The sequence below is a fragment of the Oryza sativa genome, chromosome 9 (assembly GCF_034140825.1).
Source record: "Oryza sativa Japonica Group chromosome 9, ASM3414082v1".
NCBI lineage: Eukaryota > Viridiplantae > Streptophyta > Magnoliopsida > Poales > Poaceae > Oryza > Oryza sativa.
The window spans coordinates 25,026,663-25,053,058 of NC_089043.1; the positions used below are offsets into that span (position 1 = coordinate 25,026,663).

Genomic DNA, 26,396 nt, shown 5'->3' on the forward strand with positions numbered 1-26,396 from the left:
GGAGTGAGGAAAACCGCCACCGAGGTCTCCTAATGCATACCAGAAGAATGGTGAGCACGGCAAGCTGCTAGTTTTGCAGGCATCATGATCAAAGAGATATAAGACCCATTTGTTATCCTAGTTGTGCCATGTAGTTAGGTATTTACCGGCAAAATACATTCCTTATCTTAGGATTGGGTTGTTTCCACAACATTCATGTTTGTTGTTTTATGTGACAATCTCCTCATTTTCTTCATGTAATTGTTCGGGGCTTTCCTCCATCTCCGACCCGGCGAAAAAGAAAAGGAATTGGGTTACTACTTACTACTCGAACTAGGCTTTCAGGAAGTCGTAAACTGGTGGGTGTTTCAGAGTTGCAAACTTTCACTAGAACTGAAAACAAGCGAGGCCATTCAACTCAACTCCTAGTACTCGTTTCAGAGTTGCAACATTCAGGAAATGGAAGTTATTTAAAGTGTAACGGATTTGGTTGGCCACCATGAATGTGAGTTTCCCATTGTGCCAGTAGGGAGCAACATGACAGCTACTGCCTGACCCGATTCATGCGTATTGGAGTGCGGACATTCATTTACGCCGGCGCTGCCAAAGCCAATGCCAAGCGAAGCAAAGCCTGCCGGTTCGTTCCAGACTTGGCAATTTGGCATAGCCAGCATTGGCACATTTCTTTCCTCACAACCATCACAGCCAAGCATAAGCTTTCGAGATAGCTGAAATTGATGGATAATCTGATATTTGTAGTATCCATTTGAGGATATCAATAAATGAATTAGCTATTTTTTAATTTATTCATACAAAGTTGAAAAAATGTTTTAGAGAAGTATGCCAAGAAAATCTTACATATAAATATTTTGTATGAAACACATAGTCTAGCAGCTTAGGAAGCGTGCAAACGAAAATCTAAAAATTCAGGATCAGAAAGAACAGGGCGCAGTGTATGTGGCGCATATTGCTAGTCAAGCTCGTCTGAATTCGGTGAGCGAAATGTGGACATGGAACAGAACAAGTCCTTGCAAATAATGCATCATCTCCCATGTCATATAGTCAGAGCGTGTAGACTGGCATTGATTATTGGTAGCTCGTGGTGGCACGCAGCCAAGACTGAAGGAAACAAGGAACTCTTCTGAAAGCGAAATGACCCTATCGGAACTTTGGACAGCTGATCATGATCACATTGCTCCCCGTCCTTGGGTGATACAAGTAGTAAGCAAAGAGGCACATGGCTTTGTCCCACAAGAAGAACAGGAACAAGATCAAGAGTACTGCCAGACTAGGTGAAGATTAAGAACAGAAGAATTGCAGAATAGGAAGCAGAATATGATTATGTCCCCGGCGTGTACTTGTACACATTTTCAACGCAATTTCGCTCATTGGTCAGAGAGCACTCATCAGTGACAAGTGTATCTTCAGTACTTTCTTCTGATTAAGTGATTATGACACTGGCATGTGACAAACTACCATTAACAGTTTATCTGATGATGTTGTTAAAAGTTGGGAGTTCACCACGCGAGTGATCCCAAGAAACGCGGCTGTTCTCTGCATCGTACTACGCACTGCAGCTGATCGGCTCCGGTAGGTAGTAGTACGATGCTGCCGGTGTCGGTGGCGCCGCGGCGTAAGGCGGCCGGCTTGCTGATTGCCAACGGCGCTCGACGTGCTCTGCTGGAAGCTAGATTGCAGCAAAGACCAATTCTCTGAACTCTGAATGAGGCAGTTACCGTATTCATCAGCTTAAGTAAACAAATCATCTGGAGTCTGAAACATTTCTATGGTGGATCCGTGGAGTCTACAGGGTCATCGTTGAAGCTCAAGTTCTAACAAAAGATGAGACACAGTTCTCCTGGTATTATGTCTAGTGCATTTCACATCACTTTTAACTCAGGCAACAGTAAGTTCAGACTGAATACAAAACGACCAAGCTCTCATCACTCAACTCGTTGCAATTGCAGGCTTTGCATTGTCTTGCTGGCTTTTGAGTTCTTCGCTGTGGTGTTTTGCGTCGTTCTGGTCTGAATATGGTGTGCTGCTGTCTGTTGTTGCCTCCTATGCATCATGGCAATTCTGTGTGAATTGCTGGATCAAGTAAAAGAAAACATCTTCCTCTTCTGAATTTCTGCAATTTTTACCCCTGCTACTCTGCTAAAACTGTGGCAACTGAACGAGGTTGCTCTAATTTACCTCTGATTTGTTCTCCATCAGCACGTGGCATCTGACGAAGACATTCTCCTGCTCCCAAGGTACAACAATTTCTGGCGCATTTGCAATCAAGGTGCTCTCTGCTGGATGCCTGCAGGTTTGCCGGAGTAACTACAGAGAGTGAAACCGACCAGTTCATCGGCAATTCATGGCCCTCTGAACAGTGAACACCCGGAACCTTCAGAATTCATACTTCAGTGTATCCAAGCTTGTTCAGAGTGAATATCAATTGCGTCTTTACCCAGCAGACACCATTTTCATCAAGTCTGCAATCTACTGATAGCAATTGTCAATGTGTGTGATCAGGCAAACAAAACTATAGGAGTGAGAGCTTCATGCAGAAGTTCCTTGCTGCAACGCATCTGACCGCGTTGTGACTTGTAAACGCGTATAGACTCTGCTATACTGAAAATGTTTTGTACTTACAAGAGAAACTTCAGGTTCCTTTTCCTGCTCTAATTATAGAGGCCAAATGACACGGTAGTACTCAGACTAACGTGTGCATTTAACATTGACTTGAGAATGTGCATGTTGACATAGACTCCAACGAAAATTTGGTCAGAGTCGTAACAAAGTAACAGGTCGGAACAACGAAATCACTTAACATTTCTATACTGAATGCATAAACATTCAGTCAAGTCAAACGGGCTTAAAGCCTTAAACAATGATGAATCACATGTCAATTTCCCAAGCACACGTTGTTTTAGTCTTAAACAATCAAACAAATCAAATACCACGTAGAAAAAAAATCAACGTAATCCTTTTTACAACCTGAGCAGGATTCTGCTTTTCTTTTTTCTTCAGCACATGAAGAATAAGAAAAACATGAACAAAATCTGATCTGCTCTCCTCGCAGAAAAGAAAAAACTGATGTGCTAATTTGTTTCAATTTCCTGATGAATTCATCAGAATCTTTATCAACAATTAAAAAATTGCAATGTCGAGACCCAATCCCAATTTCGGTTTAATCCTTTCCTAACTGAATGATATTTACCATTCTACGCGCAGGCCTTGCCATTGGCCGTGAATCCGACGGGGAAGCCCATGGCTGCGCCCGCCGGCGGCACGCCGTAGCAAGAGCCGCCGCTCCCGCTCGCGCCGGCGTACGCCGGAGCTTTCACCGGCGGCGGCGGCGCGGTGTACTTGACGTCCGTCCTCCTGACGGTGATGTTGACGATGCCGTTGCGGCGCGTCCTGCACCCGGAGGCGTCGAACAGCCTGTAGCTGAGGCAATGCAGGTGGCCCGGCGGGCCGACGGTGAAGTCGCCGACGGGGACGCTCGCCGCCGCCACCGCCTCCACCTGGCCGTTCGGCCTCCTCCGGCAGATCTCGACGTCCAGCCAGCGCGCCCCCTCCGGCAACGCCACCCGCAGCGTCTCCTTCCAGTAGGGGTACCCGTTGCAGTCGCCGCCCGATTCCTCGTCGACGCGCGTGCACACCGCCGCCGCCGGCGACGACGCCGACGCCGCCGTGCGCACCACCGCGTACGCGCCGCGGCCGAGCGGGCGCCTCGTCGGCGGCAGCACGACCTCCTCGGCGGACACCACCGTCACCTCCAGTGTCATCGTCCTCGACGCCATTTGCACGCGGCGTTGCGTTTGCGAGCTTGCGGATCGGAAGGAAAACCTAGGGCACGATCGGTGCGGATCACGGCGACCGCTGCTTATATCGAGTTGAGACTTGAGAGGTTAGAAACCGAATCGGAAATTTGAAAGACGAACTAAAATCGGTAGTATTTGTTGCGAATTTACGCGCCCTTTGATCTGATATATTCATGGAAGATTAGCGCGTGGCTGGTTTGGAAATATACGAGTAAATGGGTAAGACGTGTTGATGAGTATTCGGGGTTCGGGTCACATGTAAAAATAGTATAAACGTATAAGTGGTGGAATTCGAGTGAAATTTGGGCGGAATTTGCAGGGAAGACGCGTGTGGAACTGTGGACGATATTTCCTGCGAGTCGCCGGTTTTTGGTAGTTTTTGAGTACCAAGTAGTTTAACTTTTATCGTCGTGGTGGTCGTGGGGCGTGGTTAATTAACCCTTTTACCCCGTGTTGACCGGCATGCGTCATGCGTGTGTCTTCCACCATTGGACGGAATGTTTCGCAGAATACATGACACACTTTCAGAGCTGGCTTATCCGTCTTAAAATATAATTCTTCATTCCAAAAATCTAAATCATATTTCATTCTTTATTTTTTTTCAAAAGTCTAAGTTGTATTTGTAGTCACTATATGCTATATTAAATTTTTTATCAAAACTCAAGAAGTCATTTTAATACTTATTGATTACATGTTCATTGATTTTGTTACATGATAAATGAGTTAACTACACCTTAATCTTGGTGAAAAAGAAATAGGACTTAGACTTTTGGAAGGAGGGAGTAGCAATTTTTAAATGTGGATAGAACATACTTTAGAACTATGAATTTGGAAATTTTGCCTAGATTCGTAATTTTAGAATATATTTAGTATTCAATTCACTTAAAGGTATATTTGAGAGAAGCTAATTCGCGCGCGTTGGTGACGTGCGTTTTAGGCCCATAAGGCCCACGCTTAGCCTAAGTGCATGCATGTTTTTAATGGCGTCCACGTACGTGCATTCTTTTTTTTTTTTTTGGAAAAGCTAACTTCCACGCGTCATTTTTGTTTCTTTTTGCCATTTTTTCACAATTTTTTAATTTTCGAAGTTGAATATTTCATCTTAAATTTCAGTTGAAAGTTTTGAATTTGAATTGAAAGCTTTTAAGACTTGAGTTGAGTTTTTGAATTTTGAGATGAAAGTTTTTAAATCTGAGTTAAAAGTTTTGAATTTTAAGATGAATATTTTTAAATCTGAATTAATAGTTTTTAAATCTGAGTCGAAAGTTTTCAAATCATGACTTAAAAGTTTTCAAATCTGATTTAAAAGTTTCAAAAAATATTGACTTGAAAGTTTGTTTTATCCCGAAAGAAAAAGAAAAGATGAAAAAAATAGAAAAACATGTGGAGGATTTTCTTTGTCGTGACGCGGACCCGTTGATTCCTGCCCTCGCACGCAACTTAGCCTATCGCCGCGCGTGCACGGTAGGAGCCCCAGTTATATTTTGAAACATAACTGGAAAAGCCAAACTGGAAGTTTTATTTTCTTTTGAGAGAAACAAAAGCACTGAAGGGTGGACTTATGTTTGGACGTGATTTTCTTTGCTTGAGATGACCTCTGATATTGTTTCCATCATTCCATGGTTCCTATTTGAACCTCCGAATTTGAACGGTGTTTGTAACTCTGTATGTTCGTACTTCGTACTGAGTGGAGTAGAGTGCAGGCTCGGATATGAAACCATGCTTGACTGATCAGATTGCTCTAAATTATTACTCCCTCTGTCCAAAAGAGTTTAATACTGAAAGTGTAGGTTCAAATTCATCTTTAGAATTGTGTTTTTTAGGGATTGGTGGAGTATTGATTTCACAGCTCAAATTGGTGTCTCAAGTATCTAGAGTTGAGTATTCAGCTGTTTGGAAAATTTAGCGATGGAACACAAAAAACCAAATACAAACCAATAAAACCATTACAACATCACACATGATTAAAACTTTTTTCGCTACAAAAGAAAAGCAAATGCGTGCACAGCTCACCATCATACACTCTGCTCAAGTCCATATGCACACACACCTAAGTACGCGAGCATTTGATGAAGCAGTCAAGGATAAATCAACAACCATAGAATAGCTAGTTCATGCTAACCTGTTCATAGTGTACCCTGGGATGAGAATCCTTTTGTGAGCGGACTTTACACCAACACTCCACCACACACCAAAATTAATCCCCTCATAATTAATCTAACCACACAATATTTGATGAAATCTGCACAGGAAAGTTTGAATATGTTTGGTTTCTTATAGTATAGTTCTCCCACTTTCTCCAACACATAAATAATCACCTTCCATCATTTCAAAAAAGTACTGTTATTCTCTATTTCGTCATGCTCTTTTCTCTGTGCAGATACCAAAGTAGGCCACATATTAGCAAAGGAAGTGATTAGCTTGCAGTAAACCCCTTTTTTTAAAAAAATTACTCATCAATAATGACTTCATTGTGAAAACGTTGATATTTTTAACTAGGTATTTAAGAAAACTGCAAAAAGAAAAGCAAAGAAAAAAAATTAAAAGAACAGTAATTTTATCCTTCACATGGGTATGACATGTGGATCACACTTGTCTGTGATATAAAGTTGTACCTTTCTGGTAAAATCATATGATATTATGGTGATTTATTTTTGAAATACTTAGCTAAAGCTGTAGCATATTATTATTTTGATAAAATAGTTGCAGCTTTTTGAAATTTTATGTACATTAATGCACATAGTTAGAAATTACCAAGATCGGTTCTAAATAGTGAAGTTAGCATCTCAACTTATTTTTTTTAGATAATGAATTTTTTTTATTAATCTAGCCTCTATATCACACAACCATAACATACAAGTTCTTAGACTCCAATCCTCATGCAGAGGAAAACACACAAACACACCAACACACACACAAAGCTTGAAGAGTTAGCTTTAAACCTTCAACGATGACTTGAACTTTCCGCCGCAACCCGAGAGGATGGAAAGGGAGAATTGGAACTAGTCCCAGCTACCCATCACCGCACCATCTCCGCCTCCGTGGATCACAACACCATTTGCTGTTGTCTGCCATCACCATCCAAAACCCCTTACGCCACTACCGCATTCCGAGCGTCCCCAGTGCATCACGAAGTTGCTCTGTTGCACCACCATCATCTTTTGCAGATCGTCGAATTCACCAGGTCCCATCGTTTGGCTTATTCAGGCATATTTGCAAACGAAAAATAATTTGTGAATAAAACTTTTATATGTGTGTTCTTAACGATCTAAAAGCAAAGGCTGAAAAATAAACTTTGATGAAAATATCTCAAAATCAACTCCAAATTTAAGGTTGAAAATTTAAATTTTGACTACTAAGAATAAGTATAAGCGAAAAAATGAGGTTGACCATCTCTCCTAGAATGACATGGAACCGACCAGAATGACATACACCTGCCTTTACCGCCGTTTCCCATCCTTGCCTGGCTATGGTCAAATATGGGTGGGTATGTCGTGGAAACATACATTTTGATACCAATACTACCTTCATCTTTATATTGTAGAATGGAGAGTACGAAATTACGTGAATCAATCTTTAGTTTCTTTTATTTTAGATGTGAGAAAGTGTAACAAGTTTCGTGTTGGGATGTTCAACAATTTTAAGACACATGTAGGACGAGGCAAACGTGAATACTCCGTGATATGGGCAACACATGTAAGAACCCACTAGTTTACGCAACATCTCTGACGCCTCGACGTGGCAATGTCGTGGACAAAATTATTAGTACGGAGTACTACTCGTTGAAGAAACGCAGCAAGAAAGATCGATCGAAAACAGAGGGGGAAAAAATAGGCCGGGCCGTGCTTACCTGACCTACAGCCATTCGACGATGCGTCGCTGTCTGATGCCATGTAGTACAAAATACGAGTAGCTTGGAAGAAGAAAAATGGGGAACAAAAGGGCATCCAGTGCCTTCTAGTGGCGATGACGTCCGCTGCCTAACGTTGGCTAAGCCAGAAAATATACGAAATTGTGAGTAATCAATCCCTCTCTGCATGGACCCCCCCCCCCCCCTAGGATTGACATGATTAATTTGCCTGACAGCCAAATCTAGCGCTATGTGGTTCACTACGTGTGTTCGACACGACCCTCTGTGGTCGACGACCCAGTCGGTCAAAATTAAGAATTGACTCAACTTCTACACGCGGCGTTTGGAGATGATAACTTGATTAGTGGATTCTGTGAACACACGATTCCATTTCCAGGAGCCAACCATGCAAATCACGGCTAATTGTTTGGAAGGCCTTTGTTTGGTTATGGACTTTTTCCAAAAGTTGTACTAATATGATCCCTTCTCTAAAACAAAATCACGGTTAATTGAGGCTTTCTACTCTACGGGGCTATTCGGCAGGCGAGGGCAGCTTGCTGCATTGTTCGTGTTGACTGCGGCTACCCACTAGCATCCGAATAACCCCTAAATTTCACAACTATTTCTAGCAGCAAAACTTATACATGCAAGTAGTATAAAACATGCATGCTAGTGCTATTGGATGATTTCAGTGTTAGCCCTTGGATGATTTCTAATGTGTTTACTCATATGGATTGTAATCAAACTGTGTTGGGTAAATAAAGAACTAAAAAAATTGCTAAAAAGGAACTTGAATAGTGACAGGAGAAAGAAGGGGGAGTATATATCGCCACTATTTCTAGCATCAAACCTAATACATACATCTAGTACAAAACATATGCTAGTGCTTCCGCCCTATGTCACCACCATTTTTGGCACTAACACCTAAAACACTTGTAAAACTGACCAAACTGTGCACCTAAGAAAACAACAGTTTGAGGTGAGCAACTTAATAAACACCACACCATCAAGGAAATGCACTTCTCATTTCCGCAGCAGGCAGCCAATACACTGGTAAACCCAGGTTGCAATTACCGCCTTACCGGCATCCTGATGGATCTTACGCTGATGATTTACAACAACACAATCAAGAGAAAGAGGCAGACGGATTACAAGGCGATCGATCGAGAGACAAGGTGAGCTCTCATCTGTTCTTCCTCGCCAAGAAGCAAAAGAGCATCTAGTACTACTAGTGGTAGTAATTATTATTTCGCCGCTAATTACGTACTAATCATAATTAGTTGCTTATAATAGTGTAGGGGAGGGGCAATTAAGTAATATAGGGGTCTAGAAGCTTCTACAGGGTTGGGGGGGCCAACTCACCTGGAGCTGGACCCGTCTTGGTCGGACCCGGCCCTGTCCGGCCCGTTGCAAGTGGGCCTGACCGCGTGGTACATGGGGGTTGGCCGGTATATGGGCCACGGGTGCGACTCCGGCGACGCCTCCGTGCTGCTTCCGCCGCCGCCGCCGGCGGGATGCGGATCCGCCGCCTCCGGCTTCACGTCCGCGCCGCCGTGCTCGGCCTGATCCTCGCCGCCGCCGTCTTCGTCGGCGGCGGCGGCGGCGTCGTCTCGCGTCCGCTTCAGGCCGATGGAGACGCCGAACAGCCGCGCGCTCGGGTCGGGCTCGCCGTCTATGGCGAGCCCCGCAGCGGCGGCGGCGGTGGCCAGGGCGGGGCACGAGGGCATTAGATCGAGTATCGCCGGGGGGAGAGGCGGCGGCGGGGGAACGGCCTCCGACGACTCGCCGGAGCAGTTCGCTATGGAGGATATCCCCGCGGAGCCCTCCACGTGCTGGGTGGCGGCGTACTTGGACATGAGGAGGAGGATGTTGTTACAGAGCTTCTTCATGTGGCCGAGCTCCCGCGTCAGCCGCGCGTTCTCCCGCCGGAGCCGCTCGTTCTCCTCGCCCATGTCGCCGCCGGACGCGGAGCCGCCGCCGCCGCCGCCGGGCGCAGAGCCGGACCCAGACGCTTGCCGGTGCTCCTCCCCCGACCCAGAGTTTGACGACAGCACCTGCTCCTCCGAGGAGTGCGCCGGCGAGCCCGCCCGCGTCACCGGCAGCGCCATAGGTATCGGCGCCGCGGCCACCGTCACAGCTCCCGAAGCCACCGCGGCAGCTGCCGTCGCCATCCCCGGCGACGGCGGCGGCGGCGCCGCGGCAGCCGCCGCCACCACCTTCCGGCGGTGTATATCACACAACAAACGCTTCTCCCCTCGCCGGAAGCAGTCGTTGGCGAACTCCCACCGGTCCGGCACGATCTTCCTAAATCCCTACGTCATACAGCAAGCAAGCAAAATCCAGACACATCACCGACATGGCCAAACCAAACCAAGCTAAATCCCAAGCAAACGACGACGACGAGGAGGAGGAATAATCCCGGGGGCGCGTACATAGGTGTTGAGCTGGCGCACGAAGCTGGAGAAGTTGTTGTGCTTGAAGTACTTGGGGAGGAGGTCCCGCGCGAACTCCGCCGGCCGCCACACCACGAACGTCGACCCGTCCTCGTTCCACGAGATCACGTCGTCCACCGCCGGGTCCTCCACCAGCTGGTACGTCTTCGTCAGGAACGGCGTCGGCAGCGACCTCTGCCCCGCCAACGCCTCCGCCGCCGCCGTCATCACCGCCGCCGGCGGCGGCTCCCCGCCGCCCGCATCCGCCTCGCCCGCCCCCTGCTCCGCCATCCGCCGGGGAGGCGGCCGGATCTGATCCGGCGAGGACCGACCGTAGTAGTAGTAGCTTCCAGATGCCGGAAGAAAGGCAGTTTTCGCGTGTGAAAACGAAGGTACGGACCGGAAGTCTTCTGGAAACTTCGTTTGCGGATTAGGAAAATTTATACTCCAACGGGAGGAGGAGAAGCAAAGCAAGAGAGAAACAAATAAAAAAGAGGGAAAAAAAGCACCAAAAAGAAAAAACGATTTTAAAGAGAAAACGCACGTATGTGGGTGTTAAGATTCAGTTGTGTAAAGTTTTGTTTTTTCGTGTATATCGGGTATTATATCGTTGACTGTACGTTTGGGTACTAATAAAAAATTAATTACAGAATCTATAAGTAAATAGAGAGACAAATTTATTAAGCCTAATTAATTTGTTATTAGCAAATATTTACTGTAGTGTCACGTTATCAAATTATGGAGCAATTAGATTTAAAAGATTTATCTCATAAATTAGTCACAACCTATGTAATTAGTTTTTTTTTAAGCTTATATTTAATACTATTTTATATAGGTGTTTTAGCGTTCGATGTGATAGGTTGTGTGGAACTAAAACATGGCCTATGAATTCGATGCGACCCACCACTCGTACCGAGAAAGCCAAGCTGGCGCCGGCGGTGCAGGTGGGCCCGGCCGCAGTGATAGATATCTCTCGCCCCCGCGGCGGGCGCATCCACGCCGTTGTATCGGAACCCACCGAGGTGGCACGGATGGCCAGGATGAGGCGAGGCCGCGGGATTGGGTTCTCGGCGGGGGGATGATGGGATGGGGATGGGGCAATTGGGGGTCGGAAGGGGCGAGAAGGTTCGGTCGATTTTTCGCGCTTCGGCCTTCTGGAAGGTTCAGGTAGGCGCGCGGGCGGGGCTGGATGGGGCCCACGGTAGACGGGACACGTGTCGATTGCTCGGCCACGGATGGCGAGTGGGATAAGATTTTATCTCGTCTACGATACGACGTGGCCTTTTTTTTTATTTCGTGTATGTATACACTGTACTGGAGTACTTTGGTATTTGTGCGTTTTTGTTTGTCGTCCTTTTGGAAGGTTCTTTTTCTTTCAATCGGCTTCTAGAGAGTAAGGCTCACATTGGATAGCCTAATCAGCTAAAGAAAAAGCCAAATTTTAAATTTTCAAGCTTAATTTTGAGATTGATTTTGATATATTTTCAATGTAGTTTCTTTTTCAACATTAGCTTTTAAGTCACCAAGAACATATTTATAAAAGTTTTAGCTACAAATTTATTTTTATTTCCTATTGGCTTATTAGGAAGTAAGCCAAACGATGGGGGCCTAAATGCTTATCTGCCAGAGGAGAAAAAAAGTCCGGTTTTCTTCTCTTTTTTTTCAAGAGATGCACAAGGTTTAATTGGAATGGACTTAAACAAGAGGAGGGGACCAATGCTTGATAGGAGTAGTACTTATCAAAGGAGTTACTAGTTCATTTATAAATGAAGTTAATTGAAACTTAAACTAAATTGTTGAGGGGGGAGGTTACCTTTTAATTCAATGAAACTATGAAATTAGAAGGAGGCTGAAGCATAGTAAAAAAAGCCGGACCGGTGGGTGACCCAGCCGACCTCTCGGTTCAGCGGTCCGTCGGTCCGACCGGTGACCCAGGCGGTTGAACTGCGGTTCACAAACTACATGTATATTACATATTTGCTCATGTACACATGTCGTTGGATGGCCTGATGGCTAGCACTTGGCTCTTTCAACCCCCGGACCAGAGGGTTCGAATCCCACCCAGTGCACCATTTCTTGCTATTTTTGCTAAAAAAAAAACCACTAGCTGCACCATTGGGCCTTTAGACAGCCCATCGTGGCCCATTAGTATGGCTAGCCGGTCCAACCAGTGCCGGTTTAGTGTCCGGTTCGCCGAAAAACCGCCGGTTCAGCCGGTTCAGAGCAGTTCGATTACATGTCCGGTCTTTAAAGGAAACCGAACCGTGGTCACCTCTGGTTCTAGTTTTTTCTACTATGGGTTGAAGGACTGAATCTTAGTATAGTGGTACTACATATGGCTTATTACTTAGAAAAGGAGGTAGTGTCCAAAAAGCCTTCTTTGTAAAAGATGACAATCAAGACGATACTAATAATGACAACTGTGTCTTTTTCTCACATTTGTATCACCGGTTGATCATTGGATAAATTACTCCCTACTTGCAAAGCTAGGTCATTCGCCAAATATAAGTAGGGATGCAAGTGGGTAGTCCCGCTATCCGCATAAAAATTCGCTTGCGAGTTCATTTTCCACATGGTAATACAAAATTTAGAAGAAAAAATGAAGTATAAATGAGATAAGCAGGCTAAAAAAAAGCTTGCCTGCCCCGCTTGCATCCCTAAACATAAGTTTGCATATAAGTTTGCATGGTGACAAACCAAGAAAGATGTTTGAGCATGCACAACTTAACTGCTAACTTTGTCCCATAATAATTGTATTTAAAGGACTTAAATTTGTTCCAAAATAATTGTCACAGTAGAGTACTAATGGTCCCATTGATCACTTCTCTCTACTTTACCCTCAACTACCCTTCCACTCCTATCTATCTCATCTATATATACCATTTAATAAGGGGCATTACAGTCTTTCTTCTCAAACCTTGGCTCTGTTCGGCAACGCTGCTATGCAGCTGTAACTGGCTGCGCTGTACAGCCAGTGCATATATTTTCTCTATCATGCACTGTAGCGCAGCTACACAACAACTACAATTTAGCTGCAGCGAACAGACCCCTTAATATTTACTAAACAATTTGGATTACAATTATTTTGGGACGGATGTTGTACATAAATTCTTCCTTCAATTATTCTTTTTTTCGGGGGGGATCTTCAGTTATTCTTTCAACAAATTCAACAAAGCATTTCTCTTTGAATTTTTTTTAAAAAAACATGAATATTAGGGAATGATCTAATATTAAATAATTAGAAGGGGACTTCGAACCCAGGCCGTCTAGCCCACCACCTTATGGAGCTAACCGGAAGACCCCTGGACGTTTCTCCCTCTTTGAAATTTCATTTGAAGCATCCATCTGAGCATTTATTTCCCCTTCAAACCATGTCGGATGCAAATCAACTTGGAGCAAACAATTAGCACCACTGGTGTTAGATAACAAGCCCTGGGCAATTATGGTTTGAGCTTAGCATATCTGTGCATGGCCAAATGGGTTGGTAACCTATGAACAATATAAAAAAGAGGAATGTGGCCATCAGTTGCCTTTCGGCTTATAAGTGTTAGCCAATAAATAAATAAATTTTCAAACATAGTTTTAGAGTTAATTTTCCATTCAAAACAATTAGAGTTATTTTTTTAGAGGAGGGAGGGGGTTATTGTAGTTTATTTTTCAATGTGATCTTTTAAATCGTCAAGGACACGCGTGTACAATTTTTAATCCACATATTTTTTGCTTTAGGCCAAACATTGCTTTCTGAAGTTAGGTTTACAACTAGATGATACGAGAGTACTATTGTCTTTAATCAAAGTGATGCTAAACTTAACCACTTTAGTACTCCCTCCATGTCCAAAGCTAGCATCGGGGAGTCAGGAGTAAAAAGATACTCCCTCCATCTCAAAAAGTTTGACGCTGTTGACTTTTTAAAAAATGTTTGACCGTTCGTCTTATTCAAAAAATTTAAGTAATTATTAATTCTTTTCCTATTATTTTATTTATTGTTAAATATACTTTTATGTATACATATAGTTTTACACATTTCACAAAAGTTTTTGAATAAGACAAACGGTCACACATGTTAAAAAAAGTCAACGGCGTCAAACATTTAGAAAAGAAGGGAGTAGTAAAGTTGTCAAAATGGAAAGTAAGCCACCAAGTCTTTTCTCCAAAAATGGAAAGTAGAATGCAGCTTGTTCAACTATTGTGAGAGTTATGTCCCCACGTTCCTACATTTTCGTAACGTACCTTGGCCTTGTTTAGTTCCAGAGGGATAATAATTAGCTCTCTAAAATCTTGCTATTTAGAGTATTTAATAGAGTATATGTGCAAAACTACTTACAGAACCCCTAGGCTAATTCATAAGATAAATATAACGAGGTATATTAATCTATGATTAGTGAATGATTACTGTAGCGAATCATGGATTAATTAGGCTCATCAGATTCGTCTTGCAAATTAGCCTAGGGGTTATGGAATGAGTTTTGTCGGTAATCTATGTTTAATACTCCTAAATAGTAAGATTCCAGAGGGCTAATTATTAGCCCTCCGGATCCAAACGTAGATTACCGACAAAACTCATTCTAGCCAAGCCTGATTTGTTCATGCTATTGATATATTCGAGGTGTTAAGCAATATTAGGGGAAATTTGTAGCTGTGGTGATATTTACCAGGTGTAGCGGCGACGAATGGTGATATTGGTATACACAGGAATGAAAATTCGAGAAATATGTGTTAATGAGCCGTATGGAGAAATTAACTTATTAATATAGACTACTAAATAGCAAGATTTCAGAGGACTAATTATTAGCCCTCCGGATCCAAACAAGACCCTTATCCTTTTGCATCTCACTTGTGCATGAATGATACTCCTTCTAGCCAAGCCTGATTTGTTCGTGCTATTGACAGATTCGGGGCGTTAAGCAATATTAGGGGAAATTTGTAGTTGCGGTGATATTTACCAAGTGTAGCGGCGACGAATGGTGATATTGGTATACACACGAACGAAAATTCGAGAAATATGTGTTAATGAGCAGTATGGAGAAATTACTTATTAATATAGTAGATTTGCTCAATTTGGATAGAAACAAGGTAATATAGTTGCATGGATTGTGCTAGCTAATGTTTAAAGACAAAAAGGTTGTTGGACAATCGGACTGGGGTGAAGACAAATGTTTCACCTAGAACTTGAAAATGCCAATGAGATGACAAAAGTTGTTTGGTTATTTATATCCCTTCAGATCTTTCTTTACACTTCTATTTCCAAAAGCTGCAAGTGTACTGTGCATACAAAATTGACAATGGAGGACCAATGTTTCCCGTTTGTTAGTACGTTTCTGATACAAAACTAACAATGGAGAACAAATCCCGTTTGTTAGTACGTTTCTCATTGTTTGCCAGGATGATGTCTATATTTAGTAACCATTGACACTTTTATAGTACACACTAGCCAAATTTTGCATTCCTTTGCGATGATTTTAATGATTTGGGCAACACTTTTCGTATTTGAGTACCAAATCATGTAGCATTAGACACAATTGCGTGGCTAGAAATTACTAAAGGCTAGGGTAGGGCTCGATTGATGGACTGTTGATTTTTTTTTTTGTAAAATTTACATGATGATTTAAAAAAAATAAACTTTGATTGTGAAGGTCAGCTTATGGCTCAAGCCTTATCTGCGTTAGGCCTGCCTCCACCCCTGATTGTGTTTCATCTTTCATGGATTTGTGGCTTTGTCAAATGGATTAGGAAACTGAGCACTTGAGCAGTCAATACTATTAAGCAGACAACATACCGTGGCCCATGGGCCAAACTAATTAGTATGCTCCTGGCAGTATAGAATAAATCTAGCCCAGCTTAGGGCGGCACAGTCCAATCCAATCCAAAAACGAGCCAGTGAACTATTGTTCAATTTGATCTTGCTACTAGTATAGTATTTAAATAAACCTGATTAACATTTGCCAGTATCTAAAATCACAACGGATTCGACTAAATAAGAATTGGTATACTCCACTTAAGAGGCACGCATGTCTTATTAACATTTTCTAGTCACACAGTTCATAAGACCATGGACAATTTTGATACTAGTACTATATAAGTGGTAATATGATCGCCCTAATTCTGCTCAGCATTGGCGCTGTATCCGTACGGATTCTTCTTGGCCCAATTCCACTGGTCCCTGCACATGTCCTCTATTCCAAACCGAGCACTGCAATCAGCACAAGCATAAAACAATCAGCATCTCTATCATAAGCACAAACTATAACTGTCAGTTGAACAGTGAGCTGGAAAAATGGACAGACAGATTTGTGTGATCGTTCTGTAGCGAATCAGAGAATAAATTACCTCCATCCGAGCTCCTTCTTGGCCTTGTCAGTGGAAGCGTAAACCTCAGTGCAATCTCCAGGTCTTCTGGGGCAAATCTTGATAGGAATTTTCTGTGGTTTCACAGCCAGAAACGTCAGTTTCGACCACATTTTCAGATTGGGATTTCAGATGAGGCGAATATCAACCATGCACACATGGATGCATAAATAATACTACATCAGTCACCTTTCCGGACGCCTCCTCGAACGCCTTCACCACCTCGAGCACCGTTGTTCCACACCCTGTTCCTAGATTGTAAGCCACACAACCTGACAGAAGAAAATAAAGAAATTATACATCATGGATGAATTAAACTTGTCAAACATCAACCAGTTTATGGAGTGAAGAACATGTGTGTTTGTAGCATCGATTGATGTACCAATGTCAGGAGTAGCGAAGAGCTTCTCCAGTGCGGCAATGTGGCCATCGGCAAGGTCCACTACATGTATGTAATCCCTGATCTGAGGACGATATATCAAATTGTCAAAATTTTGCTTCGCTCCACGATCTCATCCATACAAATTGATCTTGAACAGTGTAGTGCTCACCGCGGTGCCGTCCCTGGTTGGGTAGTCGACGCCGTAGACGTTGAGCTCGGGGCGGCGGCCGACGGCGACCTGCTGGATGTACGGAAGAAGGTTGTTGGGGATGCCCCTGGGGTCCTCCCCGATGTCGCCGCTCCGGTGAGCGCCGATGGGGTTGAAGTACCTGAGCAGGATCACCCTCATCTCCGGGTCGGCGGCCTGCACCTGCCGGAAGTAGTTCTCCAGGACGAGCTGCCCCAACGAGAGAATCGAATTCGATGCCGTTAGAAACAATGCTTGCATAGCAAAAAAGCAATGGTGTGATCATCGCCATCGCAATTCGGCATCGTAATCACCGAATCGGCGAAGCGAATCCGAATGGCGCGTGACGGGTGCATGCTTATCACGAGCAATGGATGCGATCATGTCTTATACCTTGGTGGTGCCGTATGGGTTGAGAGCGCTCAGCTTGGAATCCTCGACGCAGGGGGTCTTCTCCGGCTGGCCGTACACCGTCGCCGACGACGAGAACACTATCTGCGCGTAGGTTTGTTGATTTCAGTGATCGAAGCATGCATCGGAATGGAATCAATCAGGTGATCGTGTAGATGTATAGTACTGACCTTCTTGCAGCCGTACTTGGTCATGGCGGAGTAGAGGTTCATGGTGCCGGCGACGTTGTTCTCGTAGTACATCTGCGGGTGCGCGACGCTCTCCCCCACCGCCTTCAGCCCGGCGAAGTGGATCACGGCGTCATACCTGATCGATCAATGGACGACGACGACGACGACGACGCGTTTGATTACGTGTGGAAACGAACGAGTTGAGATCAAAATCAAAAAGGATTTGAGTTAGATGGCTTGTTTGATCGAAGCAAAACGATCCAATCCGGACCTCTTGGCGGCGAACACCTTCTCCATGTCGTCCTTGCTCTTGAGATCCCCCTGAAAACGAACACAAACATGAATCTCAATCTCAACCTCGCCGGCTCGGTTCAATTCAACTGTGCAAGACGAAGAACACGCGTGCTGTTTGGGTGAGTCACGTACGGCGATGAAGTCGAGGCGGGCGGAGAGGGCGGCGCCGGCGATGAGGCGGACGCGGTCGAGCGCCTCCGGGACGGAGTTGTGGAAGTTGTCGACGACGGTGACCGCGAACCCCTTCTCCAGCAGCCGCAGCACCGTGTGCGTCCCGATGTACCCCGCTCCCCCCGTCACCAGCACGCTCGCCCCCGCACCCTTCCTCCCCTCCCCGTTCCCCACCATCTCGCCGTTCTCCGCCGCTACTCCTCCGCCGCTCACCATCGCCGCCTCGTCTTCGTGTGTGCGCCTCTCTCTCTCGGTTTAGTAGTTCGCAGCGGACGCGGGGGGGATTTATATGGGAAAGGGAAACCGCACCGTGACGGATCACGCGCGGTGCGGGGCGGTGGCGGCGTCCGTTTTTTCTCGTGTGTGGGGAGCCGGGTGGATGGATGGATCGCGTGCTGGTTTGGAAAATAAAACGGCGGGGATCGCGGCGAGTTCCCGTGTCAGCTGCCGTGCGCCCGTGCCCTTTTTGACCCGTATCAACGCTGGAATATCCCGCGGCGCGCGCGCGAGCCGTGTCAGCTGCAATGGTAATGGCCGGTTGCATCGGCGCGTCCGCCCGATCGGCAGTGCACGCATCGCCGTCGGATCCCAACGGAGATTAATACGGAAGGGGATGAGTGAGAATCCGGGGGCTAACTGACGGTGAGATATACTGTATCTTGTGCGTGCGTGCGTGATCACGGTATTCTGCGAGTAGGCGGTAGTATGATCGAAGGATAATTGCGTGTCCATGTCATTTGTATTTGGATAAGTTTATCCAAATAAGTTTATCCATGGTGTTTAGAGTGCACGTCGCTTGATGACGTCATTAGGATATGTGTTCCGATAAAGGGGTCAATTTAGGCCTGGGCCGGGGAGATCGATTTTTTTTTTCGCGAACAAACTAAAGAATTGGACATCATTATATTATAAGAAATCAGAGTTTTGATTACATAACGCAAAACGGATGGTCATTGTCGGGGCCAGCGAGATCGAGATTCCGAGACATTTATGAGAATCCTAAAATAGCTGGTTTTTCTTGGTTTTTGGTTTCTAGTTTATTATTTTTTCTAAGATTTATAACCACAGATTTGAGTGATAATGTAAGTTTCTTTGGCATCTTCTGTCGGTAGTTTCTCAAACCTGGTCTTAAAACCGTGGCTTATGATGCAACTAAATTTGATTTAGAGTTTAATTTAGACAGATTCTTTTGTCGCTTTCAATACTGAGCTTTTGCCTTGAAACCATGTGTACAAAAGCCTTTGCCATAAAAATATTTTCATTGTTTTGTTCTCCTGTTTTCGGCTTATAAATAGGCAAACCTACAGGAGCGCTACAGCAAGGCAAAGAGCAAAAGGAAGGTGGGCTTTACTCCCCACTGTGCAGATTTCAGAAAGCCGTGGAGTATAAGAAACAACCACAGCGATAGTTTAATGCCTGGCATCACATTCTTGCTCCTTTTTTTTTTCTCTCTTCCTCTATCATGGTTGGCTACTTGACCATTCCAAGACTTAGACCCTATTTAGATCGGACTAAAACTTATAAGTCCCTATCACATCGGATGTTTAGACACTGATTATAAATATTAAACGTAGACTATTAATAAAACATATCTATAATCTTAGACTAATTCACGAGACGAATCTATTGAGCCTAATTAATCTATAATTAGCCTATGTGATGCTACAGTAAATATTCTCTAATTATAGATTAATTAGGTTTAAAAATTGTCTCGCAAATTAGCTTTCATTTATATAATTAGTTTTGTAAGTAGTCTATATTTAATACTCTAAATTAGTGTCTAAATATAGAGACTAAAGTTAAGTCCCTGGATCCGAACACCACCTTAATCGCAGATAAGCAAAGGTACAAAAACTACCAATTGCAAGGTGACGGTTTTGATGCCCAACAATAATTGGATAGACACGAAAACTGATTCCCTATCAATGCAGAAGATATGCAAAATCAGAACAAACTTCCTTGATGCCTTTAAATGGGATGATTCTCTGTGATGCTTTTTTTAATGGCCGTAAAATACCGCCAGCGAGATGACGTGGGCCGTAATAACAACTTACTATCATGCCCTTTCCCTGTGTTTCTTAATGGGCTGGAACGTGCATCCAGGGATGACAAATGGGCCGTAAAGCCCTTTTATCTGTCTTTCTTAGTGGGCTGGAACGTGCATCCAGTGAGATGTTGATGGGCCGTAAAGCCCTTTTATCATCTAACTTTTTTTTTTGCCGGCGTCTCCACCGTCCGCCGTCGCCGGCGTTGCCGATCAAGCTTGCCATTGCTCGCCGTCGCTGCGCCTGCTTTGCGACCGGCACATAGTGATGCTTTCAGGAAGCATACGTTACGTACGTGCGCGCACACAGTACATCCCGGTAGAACTAAAGTTTTTTATCCGCTGCTGAAGTGTTGATTACTGAAGTCGTAGAAATGGTTTCATTTCCTGTGCTGTGCTGGCGTGCTGCTGATGCATCGAAATGGTAGCTCCGTTCAGTTGTTCGCAGATGATGTACCAGAAATTAGGTGTTCACTTTTTTTCTTAGTTTAACTTTTATAAGTTTGATCAAGTTTATATATTAAAAAAAATAGCAGCATCTAAAACACCAAAATTAGTTCATTGAATCTAACATTGGATATATTTTGATAATATGTTTGTGTTATGTTGAAAATGATAGTATGCATTTTTTTATAAATTTTATCAAATCTAAAGAAGTTTGACTTAAAAAAAAGTCAAAGCGCTTATGATATGAAACGGAGAGAGTACAACTAGAATGCAACAATGGTCCCAGCAATGGCCACTGGTTACTTCTTTTCTGTCTCAGTCCATACCCAGATCTGAATATACAATGTGGCCATCCTTTTGATCCAACCATCCAGGACAATGTCAAATGGAAAACAGGAGAAAGGTAACTGATCATGGGGTCTACCAGATCAATCCAATGATTAAAGGCTGAGCGCAAAGAGAATGGTAAAAAGGCTATGCGAGTGTGATAATTCCCAGAGAAAAGCATATGCATCTTTGCAGATCTCTCCCACATGCAGAAAGGTACGAAGTTTCCTTGGATGGATACATATGGTGGAGTCCTGACAAGCTGTCATTTTACAATGATCAGGTTTGGAGGGAGGATCTACCGGTACATTATACCTGATGAAAATGAAAGCAAACAATGCCATGCCGACAGTCTGCCTTGTCTCTCTGCACTATTCAGTCTATGGATTTCATCATAGAGAAAACAGCCCATACAAAAGAAGTCTTCACCACTACTGAAACTTATTACATTATATTGTGACCAGTAAGAAAAAATATTGATAAAAGAAAATAAACAGAAAATAAAAGCACTAGAATGTGAGGTATCATATTCAAAGAACAGTAAGTATCTACTTTTGACTCCAACGATTCAATTATCACATTTCCATCACATATTCAGTTTGGAATGTAGCTCAATTGATCATGTGAAGTGTGGTCTTAACTGAATCAGAACACGCTTCAGAGGTACATATCTATATCAAACTTATTATGGCGAAGAGTAAAGTTTAAATTATGCACAGTTCTGAACCAATTATCGACGAAGAGCGGTATATAGTCGCCATCACCTCTCACGCTTTCTCTTCATAGGCAGCAAGGTTTTCGGTTTCTCTGACCGTACGTTCACTGATCCTTCATCTTCAATCAGGCGTCTACCAAGGTGTGATGATAAATTCTCCACTTCAATTTTCGCCACATCCTTTCTTACTCCTATGTCAGTGATGTATCTACCAGCACAGTACATCCCAGCTGTGACAGTGGCCATTCCAAGTGGACCAGCAGCAAAAAGCTTAAGTGGAGTGGACAGAAGAGCTGCCAATGGCACTCCAATGGCGGAAGATGCTTGCCCACTTGTTCCAATGCCAGGTTCCTCAACAGGAAGAAGCCCAGTTTTGCAGTAGAGTGCAAAGTCCTCGCAATTGTTCTCAAATATGTCATAATTTCCAAAGCCATTTTGAAGTAAGTACATGGCTCTGTGTACCACAACTTCTGATGGATCTGATTGGGCAATGGTGCAGGTTCCCCCACGCAGCTTTGCAAGGAAAACGGCTGATGGCACTCCGTACTCGAAGCAGTATAGAGAGCCATTCCGAAGGAAGCAATCCAAGCAGGTGAGGACGACACCACTATCAGGCAGCTGAAACCCACAATCTGGGAACGTTGGGCACTCTGATGAAGGCTCTAATAATAGGCTGGAGGTGGAATTGGATGAATCTGATCCTTCTGCTTCTTTCTTTCGAGTAAAATGAACCACTTTACTTCCTCCAACATAAATGCCTGTTTGCCAGTAGAACATGACCAACAGAAGAGTAAGTTCTTGAAAACATTTCAAAGAATATGCAATTAAGGGAACACCAAGGCTATAAAGTTTAAGGTGAACAATTAAATCCACTGGATGATAGTTATCATCCCAAAAGGTTAAAAAAACACTAGATGATAACTGAATGAATCGGCATGCTGTTAACCTGTCAATCCCTTTATCGATGCATGAAAAATGCACCTTGATGGTGAAAATAGTGTTTTAAGGAGTTGAATGCAGACAAGACAGTTTTTCTTGTATATTGCAGCCCTTTCATCCAGGCTGTCATGTGCAAAAACAGCAAAACCCACAGCATGTCCTCCCTAGATGTGGCCCTGATCAAATGTCCACACAGGACCACTACAATAAAAGGAGCTCTACATCCGCCAATAAAATGCACTTGAGGGGACATACTGTCCATTTAGGAGAACTACAGAGTGCATAGCAACACAGAGCAGAAGTGTCCTTTACGCTTCCTGAATGGAGATGAAAGACCTCTACTGTAAAAGAAAAGAGATGCATTGCAAAATACCCATGGTAAATACACCTGAACTGAATGGAGATGAAAGACCTCTGCTGTAAAAGAACAAAGATGCATAGCAAAATTACTGTGGTAAATACACCTGAAGGTAAGGATAAAAAATGAACGTAGCCACGTAGATAAGTTTGACATCAACTGTTAATCAAAGTAGTTATCAACTTATCATAGGATACTATGGTGACTTGAGTTTTCAGCTACTGAATCACTAATAGTACAATAGTGTACTAAACAAGTCATTTGTCAGGTTCAGTACATTATAGAACCAACCTTACAGTACTTATTTTATTGCGAGCAACCTTGAATTAACAAGAGGGATTCCTATAAAAAAACAAGAGGCTAATTTCCACACGGAGATAAAAAAAGCACAGATACAAACAGACAAGTTGGTCAGCAGTAGGTGAGCAGCAACAAGTGCCATTTGTTCTACATGGGAAGCAACAAACACAGCATGTGGCGTCAGATCCATCTGGAAGGATTTCCGGATAGAGTTTGGGCAATTCAGTTGAACCCTCAATTCTACGCATAACCCACACAGAGAAGTAGAAACATTGAATCGATCTTTTTCATGCATGTACCCATTTTGCCACTATTTTACAGCCATCATTCTACCATACTAATGTTGTCAACTCTACACCTACAGAATTAATTATGAACTGAAGATAGTACAAATGCACGATGATTTGCGTGTTACTGCTGAGTTCTACTACGAATCTGTAAACAGTTAAAAGTCTGAACAATCACTCAATCAGAGAGTTGGATGATTGACGCACTTGTCCAACCAACCACGTGATCCGTACTTCAAGCAGAGGGGTTTGCTCGAGAAGAGAACATCACGCAGGAAGTATGAGGCGAAAGAAATCCCAAATCCGACAGAATGGAAAACTGAGACGAAGACACGCCCTTCAGTTACCGATGAACTAAGCAAGAGACAACCCCAACTCGAAAATTCAGATCGCAAATGTTCCCCCCATTGAGCCGGCCGAACAAAATTTCCAGTCCAACTAGGCAATTTCGATCGCATTTGTTCCTGACCCAGCAATCGCAGTGAAATTTCCGATCCAGTAGCCGCACAGACCAAAAAAAAGGGGGAAAAAAATCCCCCGTTGACTCGCCGAGCCAGAATTTCCCGGTCAAGTCAACAACCATTGATCAGACGTCAATCGCACGAGAAAATTCGAAGCAGCGCCGGAGGAGGAGAGCCACAGAGCCGCCGCCGGATTAGTTCCCAAACCTAAACCCGCAACCGCCGCCGCCGCCACCATTGGCGAGTGGCGACAACAATTCAAGCAACCGGGATGGCATCCGAGGAGGAAGAGGATGGAGGGGGTGGGCGCGCGCGTACCGTGGTGGGAGTAGGCGTACACCGCCCTCCATGTGTAGATGTGATCCCCCGGCCTGATCTCCGACCGCTCCACCCTGTTCGACAGCAGCCCCATCGCCGCCGCCGCCGCCGCCTCCTCCTCCACCGCGTGTCGGCGCCGCCACTGTACCTTTCTACCCGTCCATGGCAGGGTGAGTGGGGCGGCCAATGGCGCGGGGCTCTCCTTATAACGGGAGGAGGCGCATGTGATGTGCGCGAGCGAGAGCGAGAGCGAGAGCGCGAGGGCGAGGCGTGGGCGGAGAGGAGAGGGTTGGGGTTGGGGTTGGGCAGGTAAAGAATGTCGCTGTCACGGCGCACAAGGCACCGCACCCGCCGTTGCGTCGAGACGAGTGCGTCGCCTCCTCGGCTTCGGTCGCTGGGCTTCCACTTCACACCCGGTTCCACCGGGCTCGGCGGCTCGAGGAAATTATGCGGGTAACGGCGAGGAAATGTTGCGAAAATCACATGCGTGACGGCGCGCGCGGAGTAGGTGAGGTTAAAAACCGGCAGCCGTGGATGGGGGGAAGCCTCGGATCGTGTGCGATGACCCAAAGGCCAAATTACCCTCTCTCTCTTTTTTTTCTTTTTTTTTTATTTTGCCTACTCTCGGCTGCATTGCACGGACAACTTGTTGAGATGAACAGCCTATGGTGAATAATTTATTTACTGATGTTACTACAGGTGAAACTGCACGGTGATGAGAAGGTGAAGAACAATCAGGCGAGGTTCTCGTGCAGTTCAGCTGTGCAGGTTGGTAGGATGCCAACTCCAGTCACGCCATCCGCCGTGGACGATCTGATGACGAGCTCACAACATCCACCTTATAAGTGACGAAGTCAAAAATTTTTTGAAGGCTATAGCTAAGATATAACTTAACTAATGGAGCATTGATTTTCCTTTATAAAAATTACACGGTATTTTAATAAAATTTAAACAATAATTTAAAGGTAGGCCTAGAGCTCAAGCCCTAGCTATCCGCCCTGACCCTACCGGAGTACCGGGCACCTGGCAATCTGGCATGGACTCGCTGATGGAGTGATGGAGATGTCACTGATGTTTCTTTAAGGTAGTGTTTGGTTGGTGGGATAGGATGTGATGGGATGGGACGAACCCACTTTTAAAGGTGTTTGGTTTAGGGGTGAGTGGGATGGGTTGGTTCCTGGACAGGAATATTCCTCTCAGATCCGGAACCAAGCCATCCGGAAAAATCTCGTGGACGAGCTCGTCCCACCTGGGACGAGCGCACGGCGTGAGGCGCGCCGCTTCGCCACGCTCGTTCGCTCGCACCGTCGCACGCCACTCGCTCGCCCCTCTCACTCGCATCTTGCTCCTCCACCCATCGTGAGTGATGACGATGGCGGCAGATCCGGTGGTGGGGAGGGTGGCGGCAGTGAATCTGAAGGCAGGGAGGGCGGGGAGGGCTCGTCATCGGTGGCGAATCCGGAGGCGGGGATGGCGGCGGTGGCGAATCCGGAGGCGGGGAGGGCGGTGGTAGCGAATCTGGTAGCGAGGAGGGCTGCGGCGGTGTGGAGGGCTCCGATGGCGGCGACAGTGATGGCGGGCAAGGGTGAGTGCTCCGGCCACCACTTCCGCATCGTCGTTGCCTCTGACTCGCTCCTCCTTCCGCCCGCGCCGATGGTAGCCGCTCCTCCTTCCGCCCGCGCCGCCGGTCGCCCCTCCTCATTCCGCCTGCGCCACTAGTCGCCGCTCATCCTTCTGCCACTCTACTTCCTCCGCGAGTTGCGAGCTGCGACACATTTTCTCACTAACGTGGTGCAACGTGACTCCATATGTCATTCATCCCATCCCTATCCATCCCTTCTACCAAACAAAAAATTGAGATCATTCCATCCAATAAATCAAACAAGTAAATGGGATTACTCCATCCCTAAAACTAGGGATGGTATCATCCCATCCCACGTAGTCCCCAAACTAAACATATGCTAAAAGATTTGATCAAAATGAACTGACGTTTGTTTAGACGGAATGAGAGTGATGATTTCGACACTGCACTTTAGCTAACCGAATAATGATGGTGCCAATATGACTTTGGAAAAGTTGAAATGACCACCGATCGAACACTAATCTCTTATTATCATGGACGTTCATTGCAAACAGTGTCAGCATCCCATAGTCTAGCTGAGAA

General features: G+C 44.9%; 4 protein-coding genes across 7 annotated transcripts; all 4 read right to left on the reverse strand.

The window, feature by feature from the left end:
- Positions 1-2,924: 2,924 nt before the first annotated feature.
- LOC9266962 (uncharacterized) lies at positions 2,925-3,934 on the reverse strand. Its single transcript, XM_015755883.3, has one exon. The coding sequence runs from the start codon at positions 3,771-3,773 to the stop codon at positions 3,192-3,194; it is 582 nt and encodes a 193-aa protein (XP_015611369.1). The 5' UTR covers positions 3,774-3,934; the 3' UTR covers positions 2,925-3,191.
- A 2,651-nt stretch (positions 3,935-6,585) lies between these two features.
- LOC4347637 (heat stress transcription factor B-2c-like) lies at positions 6,586-10,691 on the reverse strand. Of its 4 annotated transcripts, none has more exons than XR_010734820.1 (4): positions 10,077-10,488; positions 9,007-9,956; positions 7,645-7,784; positions 6,586-6,992 (listed from the first exon to the last, which is right to left on the reverse strand). XR_010734820.1 is itself a non-coding variant. In NM_001422869.1 (4 exons), the coding sequence occupies exons 1-4, from the start codon at positions 10,365-10,367 to the stop codon at positions 6,972-6,974; spliced, it is 1,392 nt and encodes a 463-aa protein (NP_001409798.1). In that variant the 5' UTR covers positions 10,368-10,691; the 3' UTR covers positions 6,830-6,971. The 4 variants fall into 4 exon arrangements, 3 of the variants coding, with proteins under 3 accessions (XP_015612526.1, NP_001409798.1, NP_001409797.1); NM_001422869.1 differs by having other exon boundaries at positions 6,830-6,992; positions 7,645-7,774; positions 10,077-10,691; XM_015757040.3 differs by lacking the exon at positions 7,645-7,784.
- Positions 10,692-15,948: 5,257 nt separating this feature from the next.
- LOC4347638 (UDP-glucose 4-epimerase 3-like) lies at positions 15,949-18,348 on the reverse strand. Its single transcript, NM_001403928.1, has 9 exons — positions 17,998-18,348; positions 17,843-17,892; positions 17,572-17,707; positions 17,384-17,485; positions 16,973-17,200; positions 16,804-16,885; positions 16,611-16,693; positions 16,404-16,495; positions 15,949-16,266 (listed from the first exon to the last, which is right to left on the reverse strand). Exons 1-9 carry the CDS (start codon positions 18,250-18,252, stop codon positions 16,173-16,175), a joined length of 1,122 nt encoding a protein of 373 aa, NP_001390857.1. The 5' UTR covers positions 18,253-18,348; the 3' UTR covers positions 15,949-16,172.
- A 2,823-nt stretch (positions 18,349-21,171) lies between these two features.
- LOC4347639 (uncharacterized) lies at positions 21,172-24,507 on the reverse strand. The gene is made up of 2 exons (NM_001403927.1): positions 24,233-24,507; positions 21,172-22,327 (listed from the first exon to the last, which is right to left on the reverse strand). Exons 1-2 carry the CDS (start codon positions 24,324-24,326, stop codon positions 21,615-21,617), a joined length of 807 nt encoding a protein of 268 aa, NP_001390856.1. The 5' UTR covers positions 24,327-24,507; the 3' UTR covers positions 21,172-21,614.
- Between the last annotated feature and the right edge of the window lie 1,889 nt (positions 24,508-26,396).

Excerpts from the sequence above, each read along its gene's own strand:
- LOC9266962 (XM_015755883.3), bottom strand. The coding sequence starts at position 3,773 with ATGGCGTCGAGGACGATGACACTGGAGGTGACGGTGGTGTCCGCCGAG.
- LOC4347637 (NM_001422869.1), bottom strand. The coding sequence starts at position 10,367 with ATGGCGGAGCAGGGGGCGGGCGAGGCGGATGCGGGCGGCGGGGAGCCG. Across the intron at positions 9,957-10,076 it reads TGCGCCAGCTCAACACCTAT|GGATTTAGGAAGATCGTGCC; the intron begins GTACGCGCCCCC and ends TGTATGACGTAG. Across the intron at positions 6,993-7,644 it reads GTCGAATGGCTGTAGGTCAG|CCAAACGATGGGACCTGGTG; the intron begins GTAAGCACGGCC and ends TGCCTGAATAAG.
- LOC4347638 (NM_001403928.1), bottom strand. The coding sequence starts at position 18,252 with ATGGTGAGCGGCGGAGGAGTAGCGGCGGAGAACGGCGAGATGGTGGGG. Across the intron at positions 16,886-16,972 it reads CAACCAGGGACGGCACCGCG|ATCAGGGATTACATACATGT; the intron begins GTGAGCACTACA and ends TATCGTCCTCAG. Across the intron at positions 16,496-16,610 it reads TCGAGGAGGCGTCCGGAAAG|AAAATTCCTATCAAGATTTG; the intron begins GTGACTGATGTA and ends GTGAAACCACAG.
- LOC4347639 (NM_001403927.1), bottom strand. The coding sequence starts at position 24,326 with ATGGGGCTGCTGTCGAACAGGGTGGAGCGGTCGGAGATCAGGCCGGGG. Across the intron at positions 22,328-24,232 it reads GTACGCCTACTCCCACCACG|GCATTTATGTTGGAGGAAGT; the intron begins GTACGCGCGCGC and ends ACTGGCAAACAG.